Consider the following 21,864-nt stretch of genomic DNA (forward strand, 5'->3'; position numbering starts at 1 on the left):
GAAAAGGGAAGAAATAAAAGAAGTGGGGCAGTGGTGTCGCACGCCTTTAATCCCAGCACCTCGAACACAGAGGCAGGCAGATTTCTAAGTTTGAGGCCAGCCTGGTCTACATAATGAGTTCCAGGACAGCCAGGAAACCCTGTCTCGAAAAAAAAGAAAGAAAGAAAGAAAGAAAGAAAGAAAGAAAGAAAGAAAGGAAGGAAGGAAGGAAGGAAGGAAGGGAGAAAGAAAGAAAGAAAGAAAGAAAGAAAGAAAGAAAGAAAGAAAGAAAGAAAGAAAGAAAGAAAGGAAGGAAGGAAGGAAGGAAGGAAGGAAGGAAGGGAGAAAGAAAGAAAGAAAGAAAGAAAGAAAGAAAGAAAGAAAGAAAGAAAGAAAGAAAGAAAGAAGACTGCAGGGTTCAGACAGGGAAAGAGCAGTTTGAAAGGCTAGGCACAGGCCAACCTTGAACATGGCCTCTAAATATTCCATATAGGTGCCAGTGTAGCAATACCCACAGAATTTCTGGTTGATTGATTGATTGATTGATTGATTGATTGATTGATTGATTATGGGGGCATGTGCATGCCAAGGCATGCATGTGGAGGTTAAAGGAGAATTTGCAGGATTCTGTTCTCTCCTTCTTCTATGTAGGTTCTGGAACTCAAACTCAGAACAATAGGAATGACAACAAGTGTCTTTACTCACTGAGCAATCTTGCTGATCCAATATCTACAATGGCCATAGAGAAAGTACGTATGGATTTTAAAAACATATACATTATGTAAAAATGTATTCAATACTTAGTTAAAATTGTCCTGGAAAAAGTAGAAAATATATTTTAAAAATTATGCCTAAGGATTTGTTTCAAGCAGATAAAGATGTAAATCTAGAGAAAATAGAAATGTAGTACTCCAAAGAATATAGACATACCCTGAGACAGTGGGGGGGGAGGAGACTTTTGTACACACCACAGTAATACATAAATATACACACCACCTATACATATATACATACATAGATACCACATATACACCCATACATGTTGTCCTTGTTAGGATTTTTTTTTTAAATCAACGACACAAACTATAGTCATTTGGGAATAGGAACTCTCAATTGAGGAAATGCTTTCATAACATTGGCATATAATAGGCAAGTCAGTCAAGCGTTATCTTGATTAATGGTTGATGCAGAAAAGTTCAGCCAACTATGGGCAGCACCACACTGGGCATACGGCCCTGAACTGTATAAGAAAGAAGACTGAGAAAACCATGAGGAACAAGTCAGTAAGCAGCATTCCTCTGTAGCTTCTGCTTCAGTTCCTGCTTGCAGGTTTCTACCTTGAGTTATTCTCTGACTTAACCTCAATGAAGTAACTAGGAAGTGTAAGGTGAAATAAATCCTTCCTCCATCAAGTTGCTCTTGGTCATGGTGTTTTATCATAGCAATAGAAACCTTAACTGAGAAACATGTGCACACATGCATACATACTACACACACACACACACACACACACACACACACACAACCTCACCATTCACCAAGACCCCAAGACACATCACACACACATACACACACTACACACCATATGCATGTGTCCACACCCACACAAACCCACACACATGTACATATACACATACTCTCAGAGAGGAGAGAAAGAGAAAAAAATAGAGATCTCAAGTGTTCAAGAAAGACACTCATCAGCAGAGTAACTAGAGTCACCAACCATTCAGCTCATCAACACCAAGAAACCAAACTGCAGTTACACCTCTTTGGACTGCTAGGAGAAGGTTAGTTGATTTAGAATAGTGTTGAAGGGAAATTACATCTCAAGAACACAAGAAAAGGAAATTGTAAGATAAACAGAAACCAGGCTATCCCACTGCTGAACACACTAAAGCAGCTTTCAAATCATGTGCTCAGATTCCAAACAATGCTGGGATTAAGCTATTTGAAAGACAGAGATTTCAGGCTTTCCTTTCAAAAGATACAGGTAAGTACTAGAGATGAAAAGTATACAGCAGGTAAATAGTAAATGAGTCACTAAACACTACACAAACAAGGCTTAAAACAAGATACTGAGAGGATCGCTACAATAAAAGAACTTCAACATGAAAAACCTCAGCAACTTACAGTGAAGACTAAACATATATGTGTATGCTTCATAGTCTAATACAGAACAGTGGACAAAATAGGGAACGAGAGTTCCAAATTCACTTTTCCTGAAGATCCTATGTAACATGCTTTGCAATAATGTGTATACCTCCAGCAAGCATCAATAAGAAAATACATTTTAAATGATATTTAATTATCCACAAAAAATATAAAACAGCTAAGAAGCAAAACAAAATGTAAAACAATGTAAAACATGTGCAATTTTATATGATATTTACTTTTATTAAAAGATATCAGAGTATTTAAATATGCAACAAATGAACATAGCTAATGTGTAAAAGGTCATTGTCATGAAAATGATATGTCTGTTCTGACCTCTAGGTTCAATGCAAACCTGTTGCTCCACACAACAGAACTGCCTGGGAGTCAAATAGACCCCAACAAGTGTGGGACTGTGAAACAATAGCTTCTGGTGGTTTTTGGTGGTAGAAAACAATGGCTTCTGGTGGAGCACTGGCTAGAGATGGCCAGAGACCCAACAGGTATTCCTGCAAGGGACAGCATACATTTTGCCACACTCCCAGAATCCAGGCTCCTGACACAAGGTGGAAGACCTCAATGGACCCGTGCCTTTCAGTCATGTAGGGCAATGCCCCTACAGCCCCTTCCAAAAAGAGGTTTGTGTCACCTAGCACAGGTAGAGGGCATGACTACAGGCCTCAGAGCCTCAAGAGTTCTCCATATTAATGAGATACCTAAAGGCCAGTGGGCATAGCCAGTTAAGCATTCCTCTCCAGACCCTTCTCCCTCCCTATTTAAGTCAGGCCTGCCCTGAGAAAAGGGGGAGGGGAGTACAACCACATCTACTTTCCTGGCACCACGACAATGAATCTTTTAAAACCATAGACTTCCTCGTGTCTTTGGGGCCCCACCATGGGGAACTGTGGAGAAGACCTTTGACTACCACGCCACTGCTGATTAATCTCCCACTGGAAGACTTCTCTACGTCCCATTACCACTGGAGCTTCTCTCTCCCTCACGTCCCTTTCAGCTGTGGGCCAATCCATCCCATATGCCCTTTGTCTCAGTTCTTCTGCGGCTCCCACCAGCATCTGGAAGCCCAAGGACAGAGACCACAGGTCTCCCAGTCAGCCACTTGGCCCGGAGACCCTCACTCTAGAGCCCTGCCCCTACGGGTCTTCTCAGCTCATCATAGAGGGAACTCAGTCAAATTCTCGTGCTTCTGCCTCCCTGAGCCATGACAGACACTCGGGAACCACAACACAACCCAACAGGACCCATGCCCACACGCAAGCTACCGCCCCACAAACAAGTATGTTTGTTTGGGTTTGCCTATTGGCGTACTTAGTGAGCTGTTTCTCAGATGTATTTAGTAGAATAAAGACCCAAAATATCCAAGGCCATTTACATCTATAGGGTTGAAGAACTTGTCTTCTAACATGTCAAAGCCTTGTACAGAGTAATAATAATCAAAACAATGTATTGTTCATTAACAAGAGGCAAATTGCCCTTTGAGGGGCATAGATAACACAGGAACAGAGCCATGTAGATCTGAAAATCTGACATATTAAAAAGAAAAAGGAGGAGGAGAAGGAAAAGAAGGAGAAGCAGGAGGAGAAGGAGAAGCAGCTGTGACATATGATTGGTCTTTCTGAGAGCTAAGTTGAGAGATGGATATGGGGGAAGTCCCTCCCGTGCAGGATATGGAACTAAATGAGAGAAAATGGAAAAAAAAAATATGTGAAAGGAAACAGAAAGTATCAGATTGGTGTCTTTAGACACATATTCCTTAAACTACAAAAATAATTAAGCTCTATTAAAATACCATCTGTGTTCTTTAGAAAGTCTACTAAAAATTAAAAAAATTAACAGACTCATTTGCTTGTTTAGTAGAAAGCATGTATCATGTCAGGCACCATTTTCAAACCGGAGAAACAGTGAACAACATAGATGGAGCCCCTGCTTCATAGATGATAAAATGAGTGGACAAACTGAACATCTCTGATGCAAAAACTTGAAATTCAAAATGTCCCTAAGCCCATAAAATTCTCAGCAATGATATGATGTAATCAGCAGAAAAAATACATGCCATGAAACTTTATTCTGTGTATAAAATTATTATATTATAGTATAAAATTCCCTTCAGGGAAAATGTAAAAATGTCCATGAAATATAAATAAATTTTGTGTTTAGATGGGGGGTTTAGTTCTTTTCCCAAGGATTTCATTATATGTACATGAAAATCTTCCAAAATCTGGAAAAATCTGAAATATGTCTGGGCCCCTAGGTATTCCACATACACCTATGCCTGTGAAATGAAAGGAGTCATGTTTTTCAGAGCACTTAGGGATGAAGACAACTAATCCCATCCTTGGCTTCCTCCCATTTTTCTGGAGTATTTCTAAGCAGCACATACACCTCAAGATGTCCAGTGGGATGGACTTCACTGTGGTGGCTAACACCTTGGAAACCATGACAACTATTTTACCTGGCGTCCTTAAACTGACTCCTGATGGACTCTGGACAAAGCTTAGGCCTGCAGAGTAAACAAGTCAATTCCATCTCACTGGTACAAACCACCCTTCTCAGACTGAGCCTAAAGCCATTTTTAAATCCTCCAAGAGGCTCCTGCAACATGTGCTTTGGGTTACAGTGGAAAACACAAAGGATAAAAACAAAATTGCCAAGGAATTAAGAAAGAAAAAGACTGGGGCTGGAGAGATGGCTCAGGGGTTAAGAGCACTGACTGCTCTTCCTGAGTTCAATTCCCAGCAACCACATGGTGGCTCACAACCATCTGTAATGGGATCTGATGCCCTCTTCTGGTGTGTCTGTAGACAGTTACAGTGTACTCAAATAAATAAATAAATAAATAAATAAATAAATAAATAAATAAATCTTTAAAAAAAAAAAGAAAGAAAAAGACCACTTTGGGGGAAGAAGCTTGTCCCAAGATCTCATTGGCTGAAGGAAGAGGAATCATCCTAAATTTAGAATGTCAAAGAAACTGAAGCAAAGCACATAATTACTTTGTTACCCTGGCCTTTGAAAACAAAGACTTGTGCAGTATACATGAAGTTCTATTGTGTCTGTCTGGGGTGGTTTAGGGCCTCCCATGTCAACATCTTCTAAGTAAGGACTTTTCCAGAAGTATTTGGCAGCCTCTGCTATTGTTCCTTTAGAGAAGCCAATCTAGCTCTCACACAGTTCAAATAAGCAAAGATAAAGTCAGTACCAAATGCTACCTTCAACTGCTGTACAGCAGGTTCTGTATAGCAAGGAGCCGTGACATCCCAAGAGCTCAGAGCTCCCACTCTGCTTCCTCAAGAAAAGCCTTTACAAAACTCAGTGATAGTTGGACACTGAGAAAAAGGAAAATTGATGACTGAAATTTTTCTCCTTCCATTTAAAAAAAAGCATTCTATTGAAAAATAATCATTTGGTTTATGACATTCAGTCATTGAACATTTACTTAGCATCGACTCAATCAAACATTGAACTATAGACTCCAGCATTAAAGAGGTTAACAAGAAATAATTTCTTCCCTCATGCACTTAAAAAGGACAGAAAGATGCAGTAATGTGTACCCTTGGTGGAAAGGCTCACTGGTAAGAATGTTCTAGAGACAAGAAAGGCATCTGCCTCCAAATCACAACTGTGTTACTGTGACTAAGGGCTCACACTCATTATGAAACAAGACAACAAGTTCTAGAATATTGCCAAAGGTGATTCAATATTATTCTCGTTCCATAGATAGATAGATAGATAGATAGATAGATAGATAGATAGATAGATAAACTGATCACAGGTCACTAGCAGATCAATGACACATCATTTTCAGTGAAGCATTTTTAAATCCTCCATTAATGTAGCCAGAGTTGAGATTTGTTAGCTACTACATGTAGGTCACACTTTTTCTAGCATACCTGAGTCCAGTCAAAGATAGGAGGATGAGCCTGGAGAAAGGGGTGGTATGTGATATCCAAAATCTGATATAACAAATCAGGATAGCAAAACTTAAGAACAGACAAAAACAAAAAACAAAAAACAAAAAAATACCAAAATACATATATGTAACCACCAGGCTGGAAAAGATGTTGGCAGAACTCTGATGTAAATGAACGTAGATCTGGAGCAAAATCCATCTTTGTACAAACCTCTCAAAATAGGAAACTAAGTAAACTATATTATACTACCGTAGATGGAATAAATATCAAGCACAAATCACACAGGGCAGCAAGAATTCAACACTGGACATGTTGACTGGCATCGTGTGACCTGTACTTTCCTGATAGACAGAAGTAGGTGAGTAGGCAGCACAACCCAGAACAGCAAATTAACCCAAGTTTCTTTCTGGTTCATCTCTGTTACTATTCAGTAAGATTACTGAAAGCATGCCTAGCATCTAGGTAATGTTTGACATGGCATATATCAAAGGACTAGAGATGGGTCAGTGGCTAAAAGCACTTACTGCTCTTATAGAGGGCCTGAGTTTGGTTCTTAGCTCCTGTGTCACGTGGCTTACAATCACCTGTAACTCCTGTAAACTCATCAGTTTCAGGAATCTGATGCCCTCTTCTGGCATCTGGGGGCATCACACTCACATGTGCACACACACAAACACACACATATAACTTAGAATTAAAATACTGAAAGTAAATAATCTTAAAATATATATGGCATACATGTATGTTTGACATATAGTTTTATATATACAAAATAATATATATATTTCTTTGAAAAACATGGACTGTGTCACAAGAAGAGCTAGCACAGAACTGATGAAAGTAGAACATGTCAAAACCCTGAAAACCTCAAAACTTGAGACCACCAGGAGTACAACTAGCTCCCTCCCTGTTTCCCCTCCTGCCTCAGAGATGGTAACCCAGAGAACCCCAACCAGATGGCCACAGGTAGTCAGACATGTAGCACAGCACCTGGAATTCTTCCCCATGCAAATGAGGTATCTCAGTAGCTTTAGCCTTCAGCCGATGACCTTTACCTACCCTAGATATTCTCACCCCTTCCCCAAAACTATATAACCCTTGGTTCATCCCAAAAGTGCATGCATTTAAATCCACTTCAAATAAAGAAATACTGTTGGACTCTAAGATCCAAAACCAGGGGACACACTCCCCCAGAAATACTCACAGATGGAACTCACTGCAATAATATGAGGTTTATTGATTAAGATGATAATAAGGACCAGTATACTGGGGTTCCCCTGTACACAGACAAGAGGAACCCTGAGCCAAAGTTGGGAACAGTTTTTATACAGCGTTCACAAGGGAAATCACAAAGGCCGGTGTCTAGGTGACTCAGATTATGACAATGAGAATCTTCCATTTGCCCAGGTTTATTATGTTAAGGGCTCAGCTTCCTGATTCCTGGAATGTGTCTAGGTACTTTGGGCTCTTCTCACCCACAGATGGGTTCCCTCCCCTGTGGTCTGAGGAATGGTAATCAGCCTCTCCCTTCTTCCTCTGAATATTATCCTCTGAATATTAATCCAGCAAGTGTCCTCTGACTAAGGAATGTACTCCTCCAGAAATGCACCCCAGGGCAGTGAATTCTTTTTTTTTTTTTTTCTGGTTTTTCGAGACAGAGTTTCTCTGTATAACAGTGAATTCTAAATTCAAACCAAGACCTGAATTCTAAGTTCAAACCGAGACCTGAAAGTCCTACAATATGAACAAAGTAAGGTCATCTCAGAGAGCTGCTTCATTAAAGATCATCAGAGAAGGCCTTCACCTAACAGAGCTGTAACACTAGGATTCTCAGAGAAGATCTTCTCCCCCACATACGCTTGCTCCCAACCAGACTGGGATGCTTCCCACTCTGGACTCTCTGCTCCATCCTCTCAGCCCAGTGTGCAGTGGTATCTGGACACCCTGAGAGGGAGAATGTGAAAGACGTGGAACTACAACATTTGCCCTAGACTCTGCTTCCCATTCTGGCCTGGCAAGCAGTGGCATCTAACACTCTGGAGGTAAGAGGAGAACTGTGGACCCCACCGATCCTTGACTTTGCCCTGTACTGTCTGAGCTGGTGGACCAGCAGCTTTCATACACCCCTGGAGGAGAGGCAGAACCTGGAACCACATATTTATATATATATGGAACATGCTAGAATATCAAGATACCCCTAGAAACAAGAATGCTTCTTGACAACAGAACGTTTTTATAAGTTCTGATGGTACATGCCAATGTGTGCTGTGAATATAGAGTTCAAGGCTGTGGTAGAGATCGCATGGAAGGCTGTGCTGTGGTGATGCTACCAGTAGCTCCCGACACCTCATTATATAGAGACCATCAACTTTAATCCTGGTATGTGTAAGAGTCTCCTGGCTCTGACTGCTTGGCAGCATCCTGTCCTACTTGACTCACTTGAGTCTCTATAAGAGTTCAGTCAGTGCTGTTCACTAGAAGAGGTAGGAAGGGCCTGCCTGAGCTCAGATGCAGGTAGGCCCAGGTCTCACAATGCAGGCCCTGTTACTTCCCCTGGTCTGTGCCAACGATGGGCCTCCCCCTCTCTGGCCTCAGCTTCATAAGTCTGTGAAATGGGAAAAGAACTGTGAGGATCCAGGGTTAAGGTTCATGATGAGCTTGGAGAGAGGACACATAGATGCCATATAGCCATATGGTGTGACATAGTAGTGTGACCGAAGCACCTGCAACAGCTGCCAGAGCAGAGAGAAGTACTTTCAAAGAGAGCGCCAGTCACTAACTGACTTGTAATAAGCATAGTTTTTTTTAAAGCCTTTTAGAAATATAAAAATTACTTAATCAGGAACCCTACTACACCCAAGGCTGTACCTGATAGCCAGAACCCAGTGATATCACCCATTCAAGAAAACCAGACACAGTCCTAGAACCCCTCAATGCCCACTGAGCAAATAAGCAGAGACCAAGGGTAATGTTCTGTTCTGCACATCTAAAGAGCAGATGCCACCTTTATCTGTCCCATGACTGGAAGAGTCTCCCCCAGGATCTGACCCTCAAATCAGAGACTTCTGTTAGAGACTGAACCTAACCTTCAACTAAGATATGTTGCACAGGTGAGCAGACTTGTGAAGACAGACTTAGGACTGTAATTAGAAATTTAGAGTGTGAACACTGTGATGACCCTCAGGACAAGAAAATATAACTTTTGTTATACTGACTACATTTATCCACCTTCTTGCTCGTTACATGGCTTCTACCTCAGACCTTTTACAGCAGTTCCTTTGAGCCACACTCAGCCACATCTCCCTAACTCAGTGACTATGCTCACTGCCTTTTTCCTCTTCCCTCTCATCTCTAAAGAGTGCTAACTCTCCCGACATATGAGCACCACTACATACAGGTACAGCTGTCTCCAGAGCTCCAGACCCAAGCCTAAAGGACAATACATGCTAGCAAGTCATTCAGACCAGACACTATTGCTACATACCCTAAGACAGTCCTGGGTGCCTGGTATAGAAAATCCATAGCCAGACCCATACAAACTCTAGACTTAGCCAAGGAGCACTAGGATTGTTGAGGCTGGAGAATCATGAATGTGGCCGGCCTGTGATCTCATCATGAATGGTGAGATCACTTCTCAGTGGAACAACAAAACTGGGCCTATCCATGCCAAAAATCCACAATTACAGCAAGGAAATCCCATGTATTCATGTTGCCTTTGTTTTGTTTTATAGAAGCTGCCATCTTACATAAAACTGACCTAGCCTTTTGGTGATCTTTGCATTTTCTCCCCAAGGTGTTGGTGACAACTTCAATAAGAATGTCATAAAGAGGTGGAGTGTTTGTTTCATTTCTTTTTTTTCCCTGGCAAACAATCAAATGGGGAAGTAATAAATTCAAATGCCTAGTATTTGAAAAGCACCCATTTTGTATTCCTTTAGAAGGCTGCAGGTTCTTACCTACAGGTCATAGACAGGACCCAAAGGACACCTACAAGGGGACACAAACTGCCTGAGTCCTTTCTTCCTACAGGCAGTCCCTTACTATCATTCTAAAACTTTTTTTTCCTTTCCTGCCCACTAGTTTGTGTATTTACCTGTGCTTTGAGAAAGCAGATGGGAGGAAAACAAAGCCGGATTACAAGGAAATTAAGATCAATCAGAATTGAAAGGGCCCCGTGATCCCTTGATTATGAATAGGAGAAAAACAAGCAAGCTCAATGCATACCTGCTCTGAGCTTTAAATCCACAAAGCATGTTTGCTTCTCAGTAATTAGATTTCTATGCTGCTTTTCCCAAGTCATTGAGACAGATGACCTACAGTAGCCCCAGAGTGACCCAGCAGTTTCCTCCTCAGGGTCAAGAACAGGTGTTTGTATATGCAGGGAAGACAACCTAAGGCCACAGCAGAAACTTGCAAGTACTTTTTAGTCTTCTTATCTATTACACAGGCACCAAATTATTGCCCCAAATGTGTAAAAAGAATTAAGTCAGAGCTTCAGACTATCACAAGGCATCCAGATATTAATGTAGCTGGCTATCTATCGAGTTTAATTATGGAAAATGAACAAGTTCTCTATGATTATAGTTCTCATGGTTCACTGGGAACCATGAGAATAACGCAAAGGCGAACATACTGATCTGGAGACCCCTCATCTTTCAGCCTGCTCTGTTCAGCAATGCCTACATCTGTAGCTATTCTAGGGTGGTTGGCTACTTGGAGACAAAGCAGAAGCATCCTAGAGCTGTCAGCAGGTAGCCATTTAGCACTTATGACTGTCTGACTGGCCCATAAGAATGGGTTGAGCCTGGAGAATATCTGTGCTCATGTGTGGACTCTGGTAATTACAAGCATGTCCTAGAAAGTTGGACTGACCATTGACATAATAGCTATTATAGCTTAAGCAAACCTCATCTAATCAACATCTATACCAACCCCAGACCATGCTAGAGAAACCATCAGAGAGATCTGAACAGGGTCAGATCAGATTACTTGTCGTGTACCCAAGTCACACACATCCCAGGTCTTTCCATGATAAGATTCTGAGAGCTGGACAAAGCCAAACACTGAGAACTTTCAATGAAAAGGTGAGAACAACCACCATGTGAGTCTTCAGGGCTTAACAGTGACCAGGATAGTCAGCAGCATCTGCCTAGTCTGTCCACTCAAATACAACACAGATATTCTGCTACAAGTCAGACTTCTAGGTCATGGTTGTTCACCTTTAAACCTTATCATACTGTTAGCCAGAAGTTAGCAAGAATTAAAACCAATAGACCTCTCTGCCACCCTGTCTATTGGGAAACCCCAAAACCTGAGAGAGGAAGGATATTGTAGTTTACTTTATGATGACTGGAGATTTAAACAGATTCTTAAAGAAGCAATGTTCTTTGTTTTTATTTGAATTTTTGAGACAGATTCTCCTCATTCAACTGATGCTGATGTTGGATGATAAAGATCCAAACCCACAGGACGCACTGCCCCAGAGATAGTCATAGACAGGACTTGCTGCAATTTGCTTGAGGTTTATTGAAAAATTGATAGTGGCTGGTGCACCAGGGCCCCTCTACTTGCAGGAGAGAGGGAACCCCAAATTGGGGTAAAGGGTGGTTTATATATTGAGTTCACAAAGACAGCTAATTGCTTCTTGGACAATATTAAAAAAGATTTCAAACATTTGTTCTCAAGCCTAGTTTCTGTTCCCAGGCTCAGTTCCTAAGTAACTCAAATTTGCACCTTATCTTTTACAACAAACAGTCAGCTTAAGTAGCTTCTGTTTACCCAGGTTTTACTGTGCTAAGGGCTCATTAACTCTTATCTTGGATCTTTCTTCTTGGAATATTTCTTTGAAATGTGCTTCTCCCAGGATGTGTCCCTGGGGGAGGTTAATATTTGAGTTTAAAACCAAAAGTAGAGCTTTTTATTAATTTTAAGTTTCTACACTGGCCTTGAACTCACTATGCAGTGGATATGCCACCATTCCTGGAGAAAAGTTGAATTATAAACATCAAGCATCTTTCCTTTGACTCAAATGACTTTCTTCATGTGGAATGGTGGTACCTGGGAATTAAGTTGTACTATTTAAATGTCCTAAACCACCCAGGGTATAGCTTTATCTCCTGAGGCAGCACTTGTACTAATAAAGATGTACACCTAGCCCCAGCCAGTCTACTATTGAGACTGCGCTTCCCCGCTGCTGCTCCTAGGTTAAGTCCTTAACCCCCAGCACTCCACAGTGATTCACTTGGAAACAGGATCATTGGACATAGTATTTTAGAACAGAATTATACTGGGGTAGAATGAGTCTGGTCCATGTGGCATGCCTTTTCCTTATGAACGAGAACTCTGGATACACAGAGATGAAAAGAGGCATGGGAAGAACATGTGTGCATTACTCTTCAGAGAGGCTAGCCTGTCATCCTCATCCTTGGATCTCCAACCTCCCATTGTATTTGTGTGTAGTATTTTGCCATAGCATCCTAAGCTACGATACACATACATGCCCTGTGGGCAAGCACAGATTTAGGCTAACTGCCCTTACCAAGATGAGAGGCTCACTTCTGGAAAACCTCTCTCGATGAGAAATATCTTACCAGGCATCAGAGTGCAGCAAGTGTGCTCCTAATCCAGAGCATACTGGTTTCAACACTAATATCATAGCAGTGCCCCTTAGATGCTATTATTCATTTAAGCCACTTATAGGTCAGTTCACTTGAGGCATACCCAAGGTCTGCTAATATTATGCTTGAACATTTGAACTTTTGAGGTACTTTCCACTAACAATGTATTTTAAATTTTTAAAAGATATACAATGATAGCATCTTGTCAGGGGTGGTCTCTCAAGATCAAGATTTTTATTTATCAACCTGAGAGTTTAGACAGTTGACCAATGACCCCCTGGTTTCTGCTAACAGAACCTTAAGTCAAATAGATTTGGAAGGAAACCATTGAACTATAACTTCTAACCATACAACAATAGTAAAAGTATAGAATGAGCCTCTAGGATAATGTCCAAAAGAAAGACGAGCTTTTCCACCTCCAGACTTTGTATCTGTGATTGTTTTCAATTTCAGAAAAAAAAAAATTCAGAAATTGAGGCCAGTAGGTTTTTTTTTTCTTCAGAAAAAAGTTATGCTTCATACCATGTCAAGCTCATAGAACTCAGGGGTGAATAAAAATCTCGAATAAATGTGAGATTCTTTTTGATACATATAGGACAAAAAGGAAAAAACCCTCACAGATACACAAGCATAAAATGTCAGAGGTTTAAGGAATGAAACCTGAAAATGTGTTTCTTTCCTTATTAAAGAAAGACCATTTTAAAAGAATGTTTTGTGGGCTAGACCTGAAAGTAGATGATTCTGAGTTAGAGACATGGGCTAAGATTCAACCTGCTTGGGCTGGGCAGATTGAGAGCTCTCTAATGAAAGCAGATTTGAACTTGACCATGTGTTGAACATAGAAGCTACTATACTGGCACTCTGACATCCTCATGGACTTCTTCCAAGCCATGCCTGAGAAAGGAACATGGAAAAGGCACCATAACTCTGTCTGTATATGACAAAGTATTTATGGTATCACTATGGCCTTTTAAGCCAACAACACTGAGACTTACATGTAAGAGGGGTCTGGAGTCTAGAATATGTGTCAACACTGAGACTTACATGTAAGAGGGGTCTGTAGTCTAGAATATGTGTCATGGGTTTCTGTATTGAAGAGTACAGAGCAAAGGACATTTCCAATATAGCTTTGCCCTTTACAGCCTGTAGTTGAGAATTAACTCTATTTAGAACCAGAATTCCTGTATTAGTCATCTCTCTGCTAGAATAACAAAGTAACTGCTATACTCATGTTACAAAGGGAAAAGTTAATTTGGCTCACAGTCATAGAGTTTTTGGTCTATGATCAGTTGGCCCTGTTGTTTCAGGCCTGTGGTGACACCATACATCATGGAAGAAATTTGTTGTGGATAAAAACCATTCATAAAATCATAAGCCAGGAAGCAAAGAAGGAGAATAAAAGATCAGGGTCTCACAATCCCCTTCAACAGCATGCCTGCAATGACCTAATAACTTTCCATAGCCTCCATCACTTAAAACTGCCATAAAGTCCCATAGCCCCTCCTATGGACCAAGCCTCTTCCCCCTGAGATTTTTCAGAACATTCAAATCCCAATGTGCTGTCCATGTATACCACATGGTACTTCAATTCTAACTACTAACCAACGTCTTCAAAAAGACTGTCCAAACTCAAAGAGCTATGTTAGCTTTCAATAGCTGATAAATGATGGGGAATCTCCTCCAGTTGGGGGCAAAAGGAGAGAGGTTAGCAGTCACCATTGAAAATAGGAATCAAGATGCATGAGATCTGACAACAGTAACCCTCAAAAAGATCAAGAGTCAGGTTGGACAGCATTGTCATCCACAGTAAACAGGGTGGGCTCAACACACCCTCATCAAAGCATATGATATTAAAAGAAGAAAAAAAGGAAGAGGAGGAGGAAGAGGAGGAGGAGGAGGAGGAGGAAAAGGAGGAGGAGGAGGAGGAGGAGGAGGAGGAGGAGGAGAGAGAGGAAGGAGAGGAGGGAGAGGAGGGAGAGGAGGGAGAGGAAGAGAAAGAAGAAGAGGAGGAAGAATTATGACACTACCAAGAAGCAACACTTGGTGAATTAGTTACTTGCTTCATTGCTATGACAAAATACTTGACAAAAGAAATTTTAAAAAGCATTTACTTTAGCTTACAGTTCAGGGGAGACACAGACCACCGTGCCAGAGAAGGTAGAGAAGGAACAGGAGGCATTCAACCACATTGGAACCAAGTCAGGAAGTAGAGAGTGATGAATGCTTATACCCATTTCTTAATTTCTCCTTATTTAGTCCAAGACCCCAGTCTCTGGAGCCACACATTTAGGATTAGTCTTTCAACTTTAGTTACCTTAATCTAGATTACCTCTCACAAGTATGCCCAAGGGTTTGATTCCATGGTGATTCTAAATCGTACCAAGTTGACAATCATGATTAACCACCACCCCACTTGGCTAACAGTATACTTATTTCATTTTTATAGTAATAAGTAATGGGTTTAGTTGGTGTACAGTTAAAGACAAATAAAATACAAATATATAACTTCCTGCATAGAGCCCTGGCTCATAGATCCTGGATATAATAGTGCTGATGAGCTTGGTCACAATCTATGGACACTCCTGAGGATAGCGTTCCATTTCCATCAACATGCTCGGAATCAGCAGGTCTAGGAAGTCTGCTCCAGGAAGCTAATCAAAGAACAACATTTCCAAAACAAACCTGGGACTGAAGAGATAAATCAGTTGGTAATGTGTTTTCTGTACAAAGATTAAAACCTGAGTCTGGATCCCCGGCATCCACTTAATAAAGAAGAAAAAAGCTGCATGGTGGCTGACACCTGTGATCCTAACACAAGTCCAAACGGGAGGCTCCCTGGAGCCTGATGGGCAGCTAGTCTCATTGAATCAATGAGCTCCGGGTTTGAGACTGACTCAAAACCTAAGGTGGGGAACAATACAAATACACTGATGTCAGTCTCTGGCAAACACACTCTCACTCACACACACACATACACATATCACAAATAGATACAAACACATACCCACACCATACATGCAAAAATGTACCTTCATGCATCAAGGAAATAGTCAAATACATTATGTGAATTCAATGATGAACTATTATGCAATAAAGCCATTGGATAGGAAGACCATACATCAGCTTTTAAAATGTTAGGCTTCACTGCTTAGCAGGAAAAGGAAAGTCTATGACATTAACAAGCAAATACATATATTATATATGTCATGGAAGCAAGCATATGAATCATCACAATGGAATTGCATGGGATTTAAAACTGTTCCTTGTTCTTATGCTTGTACAATAAATGAAAACTCAAGAATAATAGAATGAATGGCTTTAAACATAAAATTAGACTTCTGATAAACAGTTATTCAAGAGTAGTAGAATCTTAGCCATCGATGAAGATGAACGTTATTTATCCATCACCTTGGGGTTTTTTTTTCTGAAATATCCTAACAAAATGCTTTTTTAAGGAACACTGGGGCTAGAGAGATGATTCAGCCACTTAAGGTCTATATTGCTCTGCCAGAGAACCCAAATTTAGTTCCCAAATCCAAACTTTGGCTCACAACTGTCAGTAATGCTAACCCCAGAAGGCCCGATACCCTCTTCAGGCCAACATTCATATGTATATAACCATGGACAAATACACATAATTTAAAAGTAAAAGACCTGTGTACATCTTTAGTCTCAGCACTTGGGAGGCAGAGGCAGGTGGATCACTGTGAGTTCAAGGCCAGCCTGGTCTACATAGTCAGTTCCAGGACAGCCAGGACTATATCGAGAGGCCAAAAACAAAGTGAAAAACAACAAAAACAAAATAAGAAACAAACAAAATAAAAACCTTAAATAAAGGATCTATGATCATAAAATAACCAAATGAACAGGTTTTTAAGTGTCTGTAAAACAGACAAGCTTCCTTTATTATACAAACAATAAACTGAATACACTGAATAAACATGTATCTGGAGTTGTTTCTTCACTTAGATTGATTGTCCCTATCTGTGCTGATGTTCTATTTCCATAATGCAAAAACAAGAATTTACAGATCATCATTGGAATACTGGAAGCTAGAAAATCTAGGTCAGTTTAAAGACACTCACCCAGAGGGGCCTGCCCTCAATATTTCCACTGCAGCTGATTAAGAGATGTGAATGCTGCCATCCTATTGCCTCTGAGGTTTTGCTCTGACCCATCCCTGGTCCTGCAAGCTGGTAGCCTAGAACTCTCCCTAGCCTCTCCTCCTCTCAGAGCCCCCAGATCAGGTCCTAGATGTCCAAGGCACTAGTGTCTTTCATTCTGTGCTGTGATATGAATTGTTCTCACTTATCTGAGGAGCCCTGTTGTGAACATGTCAAATACATAACCATTCTGGCCATCTCACAGGGAAGAAATCCAGCTAAGACCACTGTCTGAGTCAACTAGTAAATAGTAAAGAATGTCAAGAAGCTGTACATTCTACATTGGTTCCCGTGTCCCTTTAGGCTCTGCTGTGTGAAGAGCAGAGGCACAACAGGTGACTTTGTGCAGTTAGCATCTCCCATTTGAACACAGACATCTGTGGGAGGTAGTCCCTGAAAAGGGGTCATATAATATTCAATTACATATTTGGTTTATTTTCTCAGACCTGATTATAGCCCATGGAGCTGATTCATACTTGTCTTGTGGCCCCTCGTAGACTGTATTTCTTCTTATAATGTAAAAATATATCCAACTAAAGATATGTTTTTATTGCCATAATCAGGTTTTTGAAGCCAGCACCTTCTATAACTCAAACTGTCTTTGAACTCACTGTGTAGCAAAAAATGCCTTGAACTCCTTCACCTTCCTGCCTCTACTTACAAAGTACTAGAATTCCAGGTATGTGACACCACACCTGTCTCAGCCAAGGTTTTCTGGATACCTCTTGTGTGGCAGGTGTTGCTCTAGAAGCTGTGCACATGTGGTAAACAACTGGGAAAATGTTCTACTCTCCTTGGTGGTACATTCTAACACAGGACCCACAGGCGAGCAATAAACAAGTAATTCTGCAGCATATCCTTATAAAAGATAAACACTGGCGAGGAAACGGAGGTGGTGAAGGATGAGGTACAGGGGTCTCCATTTTAAATAAACAGTCACCAAATAAATAAATGCATGATCTAAATATTTCTGTTGAGGATGGTCTCCAACAGCAAGGACAAAGGAATCTGGGTACCACTCATCACTTAATCTCTAGCCTATTGAAAGTTAACGAATTCACATACTCAAAAAGAAAAGAACAATGTGTTCATGGGAAGCAGGCCTTCTCTGTAACACCGCTTTGTGGGAATATAGGTATAGGTTCCAAAATTTAGCTGTTAATGAAACCCACTGTTCATAAAAGAAAAACCATATTACAGAGAAGACGTTCATAGTTCATCCGAAGCCTGTGTGTCTCACTTGCTCATCTCTAATATTAAAACCTTTGTACAATCAAATTCCCAACTATATTCTTCTGATCCTCAAAACTCAGGACAGAGAGCTGTTTCTTTAAAAATTTGCTTTATCATGAGAAGAGTGGAAATCTGCTCTGCTGAGGGCGTAAGACAAATGAAATTCAGTTGTCACAGCAGGCAGGCCCACTGCCTAAGGGGACATCTCTACTGCTGAGCATTCCTCAGGAACATCAGGAATAAAGAGCTGTTCATCAAGACCATATTTTACTAGAATCCACATTTGGGAGATTTTTTTAAAACTGAGATATTAGCACAAGTGTGGTTTGTACAACTCAAATCTGTTCAGGAAATCCTAGCTGCTATAAATTAAATTTCATTCTGGAGACAGGAGGGATGGAGATTTAAATTAAGACTAAGAGAGGACATCACAGACTAATACTCAGGGGTATGAGGTGTGAAGCCCATAAAATGTTCTTAGTCCTTGGGCTTTAGAGTTAGCATCCATAATATTACGCTTATGCATGTTTATGCATTAAACATTTCTGATGTCTTGCTTCTTAAGCCAGAAGGTTTGCAGGTCCGTTTTTTATAACAAATGCCCCACACACCAATTCTTCCAGCTCTGCTTGTCACTTTATTTCTAAATTAGCCTTCTCTGATAAGATTTGATTCAGCAATAGAATTTCCATGAGAGTTCAGCAACATCGGCCCATAGGGCAAGTTCTGACAGAAAATTACCCTGAAGTCTCTGTCCCCTGTGGATTTTGCACCTTCCAAGAATCAGGGTAGTCCAGATCAGACACTGATCCCTACCCCAGTCCTCCCTCCCAAAGCCCTCTGAAAATACAGGACACTTACTGGGTGGCGGAGTCTGCAAAGCCAGTTCTTCCATAGCAGGGCTTGGAACTGGCACCCAGCGTGCCCCATGCTGCTGTTCCCTGCCTCAGTTCAGGAAGTCAGCTTGCAGGGTCACTGCGTATATACCAGCCTTCAGCAGAGGCATGTGGCCTATTAGCTAATTCTAACAAAAGTGGGTGATGCAAGACAGATTATTTGTGACTTAAATAAGGCAGGCATCAAATGTCCCCTGGTGCTCTGCCTCTGCTGAGAAACCTTAGCTTTGCACTACTTGTGTGGTATTGGGGAGGGTTGGGCTCTAAGAGACTGCCCTCCCCTGGACATAAAGAAGGAGCCCACACAAAGGCACATGCAGAAGAGACAAGAGCCACGTTTTCCACTGACCTCTGTGATGTAAGTAAGTTGTGTTGGTTAATTTACCAAGATATTTACATTTTGGTAGTCCCAAGCAAACACTTGAGAAAGAAAAAGGTTAGGGGGCTGGCTGGCTATAGTTCATTTTACTTTCGTACCCTACTGCATTCTCTGCTGTCAACCCCTCTCTATCGGGAGGGCTAGGATGAAAGGTTCAGAGCTCAAGCAAAGAGCAAACTAATCACAGGAGGCATGTACAAGCACAGCAAGCCTGAAGCTACTCCTGAATCCCATATAATCCCTGCACCCTTGCGCTCTCGCTCTCTCTCTCTCTCTCTCTCTCTCTCTCTCTCTCTCTCTCTTTCTCTTTCTCTCTCTCTCTCTCCCCACCCCCCGTGTGTGTGTGTGTGTGTGTGTGTGTGTGTGTGTGTGTGTGTGCACTATTTCTCACTATTTCTCACCTTATTCTTGAGACAGGGCCTTTCCTTAGCATTGTGCTAGGTGGACTAGCTAGTAAGATTCAGGGATTCACTGGTCACTGACTCCCCAGTGCTGGGATTACAAGCTTGTGCCACAATGCCCAAATTTGTATATGGGTTGCTGAACTACTCAGGTCTTCATGCTTATGTGGCTTTGCTGACCTACTTGTGCTTCTTCAGCTGAGAGCCATTGATTGCACCATTGTCAGAGAGGCCAGGCCCTCCTCACTTCCTATGCCCCCCGGTTGTGGCCAGGACATCAGGCAACAAGATACTGTGGCCTTCCATTTCATAAAGCAGTTTTCACAAGCTCTGGCTGTTCTATAAATAGCTTTTGCAACAGGAAGCCATGACAGAGGTATCAGTAAAGGAACTATTCAATCATCTAAAAAACATTATTTCTTATTATCTTAGTATTTGAGATAATGAAAGGGGAAAATATCTGTGAGTTCTAGAACAGTCTGAACAAAGTAGGTCTTAGTTTCAAAAAGCAACAAACAAAAGATGAAAAATAGTACGGAGGAGGAGCAGAGGAAAAAGCAGGAGGATTAGCAAGATGAAGAGACACAGGAAAAGGAGGAGGAGCAGGGGTAGGAATAGAAGGAGGGGCAGGAGGAGATACAGAGGGAGGAGAAGTGGGGAGAGGAAGCAAAGGAAGAAGAGGAGCAAAAGGAAGAGTGGGTGGGGGAGCAGGAGAAAGATGAGAAGGAGCAGGAGCAGGGGAAGGAGGAGGAGTAGGAGGAGGAGCAGGAAGAGAAGGAGCAGGCGGAGGAGAAGGAGCAGGAGGAGCAGGGGCAGGAGGAGGATGGGGAAAGGAAGAGAAAACTCCAGAAGAACTGATATTTCTATCCACATCAGATATCAGTAAAAAGGCTCATGTCTTAGCTTAAAGGCCATCAGACAAGAGGAATTCCTTTAGACAGAAAACTTTTCTTCCTAGTTATTTTTTGATTGATGGGTTAAGGCAAACACATCTCCAACGGTCAATCTGCTGCACTCAGTCAACCTACTGAAGTGTTAATCTCATCTAATCAATCTCACAGGTACTCTCAGAATAATATCTGATCAAGTATCTAATCAGGTTGGACACATAGAAACTAGCCATAGCATATCACCATGTTTTAAACCAGACATTGTTTCCAAATAAAGGCAAGATTCTATGTAATGTGCCTAGACTGTTATGCCCATTACTAGAAAAATACTAGTTCCTTTGCAAGACACAGTTTGCTGTGGCAGAGTTTACTTTTTTTCTCAACATTCCATAACTTAAATGCTATGATGCAACTACAACTCATGTTGTGTGATAAAGTGAAAAAAATGGCAAAGGCTAGTATATGTGCCGTATAGACTCTAAAGAATAAGTAATCATTTTAGTGATATCCCATAACTTAAACACTACAATGTAACTACATCTCATGTTATATGATAAGGTGGTAAGAATGGCAAGAGAAAAGATTTCCTATGCACACAGCAAGTTTCTAACTAAACAGAGCAACAACAGCAGCCCTGTCTGGATTGGACTGTAGTTTTCCACACACTTTAATCACACTGAATGGTAATAGTGAGAGATGCCTGAGGGGCTCTCTCTATTCCAGACAACCTATTTGTTACCTGAATTATGGAATACTTTAACTTTGTCATTATACTAACATAGCAATGTTCACCTTGTCTCTAGTAGCTGAGACACTTGGCCTATGCCATTCTGGAATCTAGTTACTCCCACTGCATTTACGTTTGCCCATCTGAGTGGCTATGACTCCCACTGGCCTTCAAAACAATAGCAATCACAGAACTCTCAGGGATGCTGTGGCTCCTCTCCCAAATTTAGTTCTCATAATGATGGTAGGAGGCATTTCTGCTGTGCCTTCTCAGCTTAAATAACAAATCATTCAATATTTCAATCTCCTTAAACCTTTGAATATCTTCTTTTATGTTAAGCCAAGGTAGATCTTGCATTTACAATATACTCAAGGTAGATAATGTTTGGTCCATGTTTCAGCCAATTAGCCAACTGGTGAGAGCTTCTCCCTAATTCTGAGCTATTAAGTGCAAAGTGTCTGTTTAGGGACCTCATATTGATAAATTTGGTGATGTACCT

At 41.1% G+C, this 21,864-nt stretch overlaps 1 protein-coding gene across 1 annotated transcript in view; it reads right to left on the reverse strand.

Moving 5' to 3' along the window:
- The window catches only part of Abca13 (ATP binding cassette subfamily A member 13), a 438,342-nt gene extending 419,340 nt beyond the window's left edge, over positions 1 to 19,002 (reverse strand). Inside the window, exon 1 of the mRNA XM_028777793.1 lies at positions 18,934 to 19,002. Within this exon, the coding sequence (XP_028633626.1) occupies positions 18,934 to 19,002 (69 nt within the window). The remainder of the gene's footprint in view (positions 1 to 18,933) is intronic.
- Positions 19,003 to 21,864: the final 2,862 nt, after the last annotated feature.

The sequence above is a fragment of the Grammomys surdaster genome, unplaced genomic scaffold, assembly GCF_004785775.1.
Source record: "Grammomys surdaster isolate TR1022 unplaced genomic scaffold, NIH_TR_1.0 67, whole genome shotgun sequence".
NCBI lineage: Eukaryota > Metazoa > Chordata > Mammalia > Rodentia > Muridae > Grammomys > Grammomys surdaster.